This window comes from Hipposideros armiger, unplaced genomic scaffold, assembly GCF_001890085.2.
Source record: "Hipposideros armiger isolate ML-2016 unplaced genomic scaffold, ASM189008v1 scaffold_138, whole genome shotgun sequence".
In the NCBI taxonomy this organism is placed as follows: domain Eukaryota; kingdom Metazoa; phylum Chordata; class Mammalia; order Chiroptera; family Hipposideridae; genus Hipposideros; species Hipposideros armiger.
Window position 1 is genome coordinate 3,147,963 of NW_017731488.1, and position 9,058 is coordinate 3,157,020.

The following is a 9,058-nucleotide window of genomic DNA, read 5'->3' on the forward strand; positions in this document are numbered from 1 at the left end:
CCACTGTCCGCTCCTGCCCAGACCTCTGCAGTCCTCCTAACCCACATCCCTGTTTCCGCTCTTGTCCTCCACTGCAGTGCATCTTCCATGTTATCATCTTTCTAAAGTATAAGCCTGACCTGGTTACTCTCTGCTTAAAATTCTTCCATGGCTCCTCAATTGCCCTCCATGCTCCTCAGTCAGTTATTCAATGCCATCCATGAACTGGCCTTTGAGGAGGCCTTAAATCCATGCTTGACTCACACCAGTAGACCTCAGCCAAACACTTATACCTGCTCTCAGTCACTCACATGGTCCCCCCAAACTCTCTTGTGCTGTCCTGCCTTCCTGCATTTGTCTTTCCTTGTCCTTCTGAGTCGCATCTGTCTAGAAAACTTCTACACAGCCTTAAAAACCCTTTCAAATGGCACCTCATCTGTGAAGCCTTCTCAGACCTCTTCAGCCAGACCCCCTGGGAGCTCAGTAAACATTTGTCAAGTGAGTTACTCTAAGGAAATTAGCCTTGGCTTCAGTGGGCTCTGGCTCCCCCTAGGGGCCAAGGGGCAGAAGTGCGCATTGGGCCTGGCCTGAGTTCCTTCTCTGTGACACTCACCAGCCCACCACCCCCTGGGGTGTCCATATCACAAAAGACTGGAAGGACTCTGCCTGCAGGTAGGCACTGATGGTTCTGGCCGCTCAAGGTGGTGCCCTGGCTCAGCAACTCCTGGCAGCTCCTGTGGCCTGAGGAAGGGGAAATGGACTGAAGAGTTTCCCAAGTTCTGCCCCAACCCCCACCCTATAGGCAATGGGAGAGGCTAAGTGTGGGACCCCAGGAGCCCTCTTGGCTCCTTCAGACCCGTGAAAGGGGTTCTAGGGAGGTCTGGGCCATGCCTGATGGTCCACCAACACCCCAGCACTGCCTGGTTCCAAGTTCCTGGCTCCTGAGAAGGTTGCTTCACCCTCCTGGCACCAGAGCAGGTTTACTGGATCGCCTGCCCCATCGAAAGACTGAGTGTTGGCTCTGAGGTCTGAGTACTTTCAAGGGGATGTCCGAAAACCACCAGAAGGGAGGGTGCCCAAGACCTTCTAATCCTCCCCACGCCTCCCAGCCTTCCATCCCACTTTTGGAGGGCAGTCACAGCCAATGGCTGAACAGCAGCTGAGCAGAGCCCTCCCCCTCTCTAGGCCAGGGACAGAGCAAAAAAAAGAGGCCCCGGTCCCACACACTCACCAGGCTCTCACCCTTGGGGCCCATCTTGCCCGGTGGTCCAAGTTGTCCTGAAATCCCAGAGTCAGTGACACCACAAGTCTCACCTCATGCTCAGGGCCAAAAAACAAAAGGGATTCGGAGCCAGAAGTCAAATCCCAGGTGCACCCTTAATTGGCTGTGATTGTGGACAAATGACTTATCCTCTCAGAGCTTCACTTTGTCCCTCAGTAAAATTGGGGAAAATTCTCCATCTACTTCACAGAGTCAATTTAGGATGCTGGGCACCCAGCCTGAAGCCTGACACAAAGTAGGTTCCCTGTCCCTTTGTCATGGGCCTCTCAGCACAGACTGTTATTGCCGCACCCCAGGCTCCGCAGCTTACCCCAGGTCCCTGCTTGCCCCCTGGTATCTCTCACCTTGAGGACCTGGAGCTCCCATCTCCCCAGGACTTCCTGGGGAGGAGGACAAATTTGCTGGCATCCAGTTCCCTGGGTTTTTCAGGGAAACGCAGGGCCAGGTGTGCATAGAATGGTAATAGGGGGAGTGGGCATGTCTGTCCTAGAGCCCTCTGCAGTTCTTTTTCTATCTCCCAGATTGTAGCTGTCAGGACCCTTGCCTCCAGAGCTTTCAAGGCTTTGTACTGTTTGCATCTATTTGCATCTATTTACGTGCAGAGCCCCGATTATCAAACTCCTACCCTGCTCCTTGAGGCTATTGAGCCTGGGTGGGTAAAGGACACCCAGGGAGCATATGAGGGTGGGGTGGTGGGGAGGGCACCATAGGCCCCTACCTGGACAGCTGGGGTAGTCCTGTATCCTCTGGCAGGCAGGCTCCCTGAGCAAGAGGAGTAAAAGGGTGAGTGGAATCCACAGGAGACCCCAGCTTGCTGGTGCCCCTGAGAGAGGGTACCAGTTTATAAGGGGGCCAGGCTGGTGGAAGGACACGAAGCAAGACCTCCGTCCATTGTGCCTCCCCAGGGACACCCCACCCAGGCTGGAGCCAGCAGAAGGTAGGGGGGGCATTTCTTCCTTCAGCCCCAGAGGGAATGGGCATTATTCCTGCCCTTTCCAACCAGGATGCAGTCCAACTTCTGATCTTGGCCTCCAGGCCTCTTTGTTCATAGGAGTTTCTCCGCCTTTGAACCTTAGCTCATTCTGTGCCTTTCATCTGGAATGCCCTCCTCTTCATCTCTACTGTGAAGCTCTACCCATCCATGAAGGTCGAGCCCTAATGCCAACTCCACTAGGAATTCTTCCCCAATCCCATCAACATTATTAATGACCACTGCTACCATTTGTTGGACACTTACTGCACTCCACAAGTCACACTGGGTTCAGTTAGTATGTCTCCTTTGATCCTTATACTGCCCTGCTCGTGGTCATTATTATTGGCCCTTGGTTATAGGCCTGGTACAAAGCAGGTGTTCAATAAATATTGGTTAAATTAAGGAATAAACAAGGAGAAACTGAGGCCCAGAGACAGGACATGACTTGTGCTCTCTCTGGCACTGATATATGTCCAGAGTCGCAGAGATGTTGCTCCAGCCCCATGCCCCCCACCAGGGAGAGGCACCCTTAGCAAAGTGACTTGATGCCCACCCTCAGATCCCTTGGGGAGCCCCTGGCAGGGCCTAGGAAACAGCTCCTAATATAGGTCAATTGCATGGGCAGCCAGGGTAGGCAGGCCTGGAGGCTGCCAGTAGGGAGGCAGCAACCATGATCCACATGTGAGGGGTGAGATCTGAGCCGGAGAGAGACATCAGGTGATAGGGGAAGAGAGGGAAACCTCATTTGTTCATTCATTCATTCATCAAACCTTCCCTGAGGGCCTCTTCTATGCCAGGCCCAAAACCTATGGGGGTGAGGAGGGCTGACGTACAAGTGGGCATCGGGAAAGGTGGAGGCCGAGTTTGCCAGACAGGATGGGTCCATGATTCGGGCGCTCTGAGGCCATGCAATTCCAGTTCTGGGAATCTGTCCTCCCAAACTCTCCCACAGGTGTGCCAAAATCTGTGGACTAGCCTGTAATCACAGTGCTGTTCATAATAACCAATGTGGAACTGGCTGGACATTGATGGGATGCAGGCAAATAAGTTATCACCATGTGGACAAGTCATAGGGCAAATATGGTTGACAATGAAAGGGGCAAAGAATAATACAACCCCACTTTGTGTTTTTTTTAAAAGATTTTAATGGGGAATTGGGGAAGGGGAACAGACAAGTTGTCGTTCTTCAATCTTAGTTGTGGAGGGCGCAGCTAACTCAGCTCCAAGTCAAGTCGCCATCCAGCTGCCCGGTGGAAGCTCGCAGCCGCTCAGCTCAAGGTGCCATGTTCAGTCTTAGTTGTGGGTGGGCATAGCCACCATCCCATGCGGAGTCAAACTGGCAACTTTGTTGCCAGGAGCACACGCTCCCACCAGCTGAGCCATCCTGCTGCCGATTGGCAGCTCAGCGGCAGCTCAGCTGGGGCGCTGCTCACTGGCCCATGTGGGAATCGAACTGGCGACCCTGTTGCTCAGAGTTCGCGCTCTTAACCAACTGAGCCACTTGGCTGACCCCCACTTTGTATTTTAAAAAAGATAGATGTTGTAAATTCACATGAACAGATCTCACACATACCATGAACCATAGTTATTTCTTGGGAGTGGGACCAGGGGGAAGCGATTCTCACTATATAAACTTCTGTATAGTCCTTTTATTCCTTACAGATACTTACTACTTTTGAAAAAGAAAACGTCCACTAAAGAAATTTCCTTCACTGAGTGGAAAGCCAGCAGGAGACAGGGGCATTTCCTCCTCAGCCCCAAAGAGAATGGGCATTATCCCTGCCAGTACTTAAGTGCTGGTTGGATAAGCCAGACGAGGGTGATCCAGGAAGGAGAAACTGCATGAAAAAAGGCTTGGAGCAAAAACAGCAAGGCAGGCTGGGTAACAAGAGGTAGATCCAAATTGGTAGAGAGGTGGCTTGAGGGGAAGCTGCCTGAGAGGAGGGGAGACTTTGATGGAAATGTGGAGAGGGAGGGGTGAGGAGGTAGACTATTTGGTATTGTCGATGGTGGAGTGATGTGTAGGCAGGTGAGCCCTCTGTGAGGCCAAGGAGACGCTGGAACTACCTGTGGATCCCAGGGTGCTTCAGAGCCCTTCCAGCTGCAGCCGAAGACCCTTCAGGGTGGTTAGGCCTGGGGGAGGAATAGATGTGCAAGGGCTCGGCTGTGGGCTGCACCGCTGGAAGGGTGGATGGGTGCCCTGACATGAAGCACATGGAGCCCATACCCCTGTTCTGAACCTTCCCCACATCCCACTTTAGATGAGGCCCAGAGCTGTTAAATCACTTGCTCCAGTTCATGCAGAGCAATTGGGCTCCACAGGCTGAACTTGCAACCGTTCCTCTCTGTTGCCTCTCAGCTTCCTAGGGCAGTCCCTAGGAAGGATTAAATGTCAGACTCAGCCACATGCCCGGTTTCCAGCAAGTGCCCCCTCGGTGGGAGATGTTATTAGTCAGGGAAGACTTTTGGGCCCAGGAATGGGAGAAGGGTGGGAGGTGGGCATGGGTGGGACTTTCCAGGAGGGTCTGAGTGAGAAGGGCCCAAAGCGCAGAAATGGCTGTTGAGAGTCCCAGGGGCGTCTCCACCGTGGCACTGGGGCAGAGACATAACTTTAGGGGCCAAGAGAGCCTGGAGATACCTCTGCAGGGGAGTTCTGAAGTTCTGCTTACCCTGAAACCAGGAAAACCTGAATTCAAACCCCAGCCCTGACCGGCCCACTGTGTGATCTTGAGCAAGTGTGCTTAGCTTTCTGAGTCTCTGTACACTCATCTGTAAAGGGGACGGAGAGGGGGTTAAATATGTGTAACAGATGAAAGTATTTTAAAAGGTAACAGCAACAGTCCAAGACTGAATTCCTATTAAGGAGGGGACAATGGCTGTACCTTCACCCCATTAAATCCACACGTAGCCCAAGACATGGGACGCAAAGCACAGTGTTGGAAAGAGCTCCTTTATTTAGAGGCAGTGCCCAGGCCAGGTCAGTGGGAAGAGGCAGGCACAGACCCAGTGCCAAGCAGGAGGCTGACAGGGATGACAGATGAGGCAGGAGGTAGTTGAAGGATGCTGTCAGCTGCAGGTACCAGGCCCAGGACAGGAGGGGATGTCAGTACTGAGCCCTGAGACTGCTCGGTGCTTGTAGGGGACAGAAATTGGTGGCCAAAGTTTTTCCCACCCCCAGTGCTCACAAGAGGGGCAAGAGAGAAGCCTCTTCATCCTCCTTCCCTCAGTGTGGAATCCAGGCCTGAAGGGGGTCAGATTCTGCAGAGACCAGACAGAGGGCACTCAGGGCAGTGGCCCTGCCTCAGCCAGGCTGAGGACCCCTACCCCCAGAGAGCAGGCAGCGGCTGGAAGAGCAAACATTTTAATGGAGGCTGCAGTGACCCGCCCCACAGCACACACGGCACACAGGGGCCTCTGAGCAGCTCCCCTTCTCAGAGGAAAACCAAACCACACACATGGCCAAGGTCCTGCCCGCGGCCAGAGCTGCAGGCCAAAGTCTGGCCTGGCCATCACCTACTGGTTCTCCTCCCTGCTGGCAGCATGAGGGGACAAAGACAGGTGGGTCAGCTGAGCTCTCAGACACCAGGCCCCAGCGAATACCCAGCAGAGAGAGGAGGAGGGAGAAGGGGTATGGCTCACATGCGGGACATTGGGAAGGAGTCATTGCCCTTAGGGCTACCCCACTAAGATAGTACACTGGCACTTAAGGAGACCCAAGGGGCAGGAGTGGGGTGGGGGAGGTGAGCCTGGATGCTGCTGGCTGGCCAGATACTCACAGTGTCTGGTAGGTGCTGTCCTTGGCCTTGAGGAAGCGCAAGATGAAGAAGGCCACTGCCTGTAGGCTTAGCACCAGCACAACGCCGCCAATGAAGCTGGCCCCATCAAAGCCAGGGTTGTGGGCTCCAGGCACAGAGGGGATCCCTGCAGGGTGGAGGTCATAGCAGGCCACCGAGGACCAGGAGCCCAGGCCTACCCCAGTAACCGGCACAGGTCACCCAGAGGCCCCAGTCCTCACTATGGGAGCCTGCAATAGCAGGCTCAAAAGTTCAGATGGATCCTGTGGGCAGTTGGGAGGTGCCTGGTGGGAGGGACAGTGCGTGGCTGGGGAGGGCAGAACCTTGGCTCCAGCCCTGGCTCTGCTCCTGAACTGCTTCGTGTTTTGATGCTTCTCACATCCTCTCTGTGCCTCCTGATCACATGGACCAAGTGGCAACGGAGCTCCTCTCCAGCCTCTTCCTCCCACACTGCCCCAATGGGATGAGGATGAACCCCGACCTTGGGCATCAGATCCCTCCAACTCCCGTTCAGCCTTGGGTCTTGGGGTTCAAAGCCCAGATACAGTTGATGTGGTCCCCTTTCAGGATTCCTTAGCTCTGAGACCCTGGGGTCACTGCATGTCACAGTGTCCCCTGACCCCTTCCCCACCGTAGGGGCCCAGGTGGCTTGGGTGGCTCCCAGCTGTGCCACGTTAGCCATCAACTCTCACCAGGGATTCAATTTCAGGCCCTGGGCCCGGTGCCCAGGGAAGGGCTGGTGGTGGGAGATCATTTGGGGGCAGCGGACAGGGGCACGGCTGGGAGCTGGGTCTACCTCCCAGAGGGTGTAGCTTATGTAAGGGGGACTGAGAATATGAAGGGGAAAGGGTGGTCCCAGCTGCAGTTCAGGGAGCCCCAGAGAAGGACACTGGGGGAAGAGGCACAAAAAAGGGAAGAAATGAGCTACACAAGACAGATCTGGGGCTCAAGCTGGAGAGAGCTGAGCCATCAATAATTCAGCCTCCTAGATCACGTTTCTGGCTTTAATTAACCAAGAGCCTCTTCAGCCATCCCTGCCAAGCCTACTGACCTCCAGGCCCTGAGGGGCAGTGGAGACCAAGGGGTGAGGCTTTTGCCTCTGTTCTGTCAGGAACCTCTTTGTGACCCTCTCTGAGCCTGGAGGTTGCAGTGGGTGGTCACTGAGGACATCTCATTGGCAACTTGAGCTGTACACCCTCAGCACTAAGCGTAGTTCCTGAGGGGTCAGGTCACCCTGAGTCCTCAGGAGTGTTGGGGAGAAGGAATAAAAACCATCATTTCTTGATCACCTTCCTTGCATCAGACACTGACCCAGGAGCTATACATCCTCTTGTAAAATCCTCACAGCAATTCTGTGAGGAGGTACCCAACCCATTTTACAGATGTGGAAACAGGCTCAGAGGGAGAAGTCACAGGGCTGAGGTCATAGAACATGTCAGTGCCTGAGCTCAGTTTTGTCTTTCTCTGTCCTTCTAGTCCTCCCACCACCTCATTCCCCCAGGCAGTACCTACCGGTTGTGATTGTCTTCGGTTCATAGGTGGGATGGTGGTGGGCAGCTAAAGAGACAAGGAATCAATAACAAACCAGTCCTCCTACCCCCTGACTCCCATCAAGACCCCAGGCCAACATCTGAACTTCTGACTCCAGTCAGGTCCTCTGTCCCAGGTTCAGATCCACCCTACATACGCTCAAGCCTTAGCTCACAGTTCCTTCCACCAGATGTGCCCTCTCTCCATCTCTGTCTTTAAGGGTCATCTCTGATGCCACCTCCTCCAGAAAGCTACCCGCCCCCCTCCCCCCGACCATTTTCTTCTGAACTTCCAAAGTCCTCACTATGCTTTAAATTAGAAGAGCTAATTCCCCAGTCCCTCCACATGCCTGTCCTGGATCCTCCAGCTGCACTAATTTACAGATGAGGAAACAGGCCAGAGAGGGGAAGGGAGTTTTCAGTGAGCTAAAGGCAGAACTGAAACTGGACCCAGTATTCATGGGCATGGTCTGCTCCCTGAGAGACACAGATTCCTTCCTGGAGAGAAGGCGCTGGCTGGGGATGCCTCAGCCCCCTCCCCCCCAACTTGGTTTAGGCCAGTGGGAGTCCTCTTACCTGGACATGACTCTGAGTGGTTGTAGACAGAGCAACCTTCCTTGACCTCCTCAGCTTGGGCCACACAGTGTCCTGGTGGGAGAAGGTGCAGGAGAGAGGTTTGGGGAAAGGGGGCCAAGGCTCTGGGGTTTGGACGTGGGGCACTCGACTTGGGAATGGCCAAACTCCGTACCTGGCTGCTCTGGCTGACATTGCTCCCACACACAGCCAGAGAGGTTGTGTGCTCTGTCCCCCTCCACACAGTGCTCACAGAGCTTCAGTTGTTTGCAAGCCCCTTCGACAGCTGGCCAGATGTTCATGCGGAGCAGAGCTCCCCGCCCAAAGCCTCGAGCTCCTTTACCTGGGAGTGAGGTAGGAGCAACTCCTTGAACCCAAGCTGCTGCCCCCCTTCCCTGCTACTGTGGCTCTCATCCCTTTGCACACATACACTCACTGGATCCCCTAATCCCCACTACACGCCTGGAGGTTCCACAAACACAGAGAACCTCCCTGACATTCACCCAGAGTCCCCTCCCTTTGCATACACCTGGGGTTCCCAGATACATTTGAGGCTGCTTCCCCCTACACACCTGAAGCTCCCTAATCTCCTACACCTGGAGCCTATGTACATAAGCTCCTTCACCTACCCCTGGAACCCTGCACAGCTCTGGAAAGTCCCCACCCCGTCCCCCCAAGCCCTAACTGCTCCTGCGTAGGCGGCTGGTTGAAGGGCACTCTCCACCTGCCCCTGCCCGGGCCCCTAACCAGACCCTGGCCCGCGTTACCAGCTACAGCGAGCTGGGCACACAGGAGGAAGCAGCAGCAGCTGCCACACAGCGCAGCCCGTAAGGCGCGGGGTCCCGGCGAAGCCATGGGGGCGGGGACTCGGGGTCTGCGGAGAGGTGGTGTGGCGCGTCCCTTGAGGACTCGGCTCCGCTGGGGTGTG

General features: G+C 54.9%; 2 protein-coding genes across 7 annotated transcripts in view; both read right to left on the reverse strand.

Moving 5' to 3' along the window:
* The window catches only part of FCN3 (ficolin 3), a 5,391-nt gene extending 2,314 nt beyond the window's left edge, over positions 1-3,077 (reverse strand). Inside the window, 8 exon segments of the mRNA XM_019650118.1 lie at positions 48-66; positions 589-720; positions 939-1,014; positions 1,211-1,257; positions 1,606-1,646; positions 1,648-1,683; positions 1,979-2,084; positions 3,068-3,077. Of these exon segments, the coding sequence (XP_019505663.1) occupies positions 48-66; positions 589-720; positions 939-1,014; positions 1,211-1,257; positions 1,606-1,646; positions 1,648-1,683; positions 1,979-2,084; positions 3,068-3,077 (467 nt within the window).
* Positions 3,078-4,266: 1,189 nt separating this feature from the next.
* Positions 4,267-9,043, reverse strand: CD164L2 (CD164 molecule like 2). 6 transcript variants are annotated; one of them, XR_002124835.1, is made up of 7 exons: positions 8,898-9,043; positions 8,306-8,473; positions 8,134-8,205; positions 7,541-7,585; positions 6,011-6,155; positions 5,690-5,766; positions 5,169-5,492 (listed from the first exon to the last, which is right to left on the reverse strand). XR_002124835.1 is itself a non-coding variant. In XM_019650137.1 (6 exons), exons 1-6 carry the CDS (start codon positions 8,983-8,985, stop codon positions 4,298-4,300), a joined length of 588 nt encoding a protein of 195 aa, XP_019505682.1. In that variant the 5' UTR covers positions 8,986-9,043; the 3' UTR covers positions 4,267-4,297. The 6 variants fall into 6 exon arrangements, 5 of the variants coding, with proteins under 5 accessions (XP_019505682.1, XP_019505686.1, XP_019505684.1 ...); XM_019650137.1 differs by lacking the exons at positions 5,169-5,492; positions 5,690-5,766 and adding an exon at positions 4,267-4,367; XM_019650141.1 differs by lacking the exon at positions 5,690-5,766.
* Positions 9,044-9,058: the final 15 nt, after the last annotated feature.

Bases quoted from the DNA above. Each gene is read 5' to 3' on its own strand.
- CD164L2 (XM_019650137.1), bottom strand. From the start codon at position 8,985: ATGGCTTCGCCGGGACCCCGCGCCTTACGGGCTGCGCTGTGTGGCAGC. The intron at 8,206-8,305 runs GTACGGAGTTTG...TTCTCCCACCAG, and splicing joins ATGTCAGCCAGAGCAGCCAG to GACACTGTGTGGCCCAAGCT. The intron at 6,156-7,540 runs GTAGGTACTGCC...TCCACCCTGCAG, and splicing joins ACCGAAGACAATCACAACCG to GGATCCCCTCTGTGCCTGGA.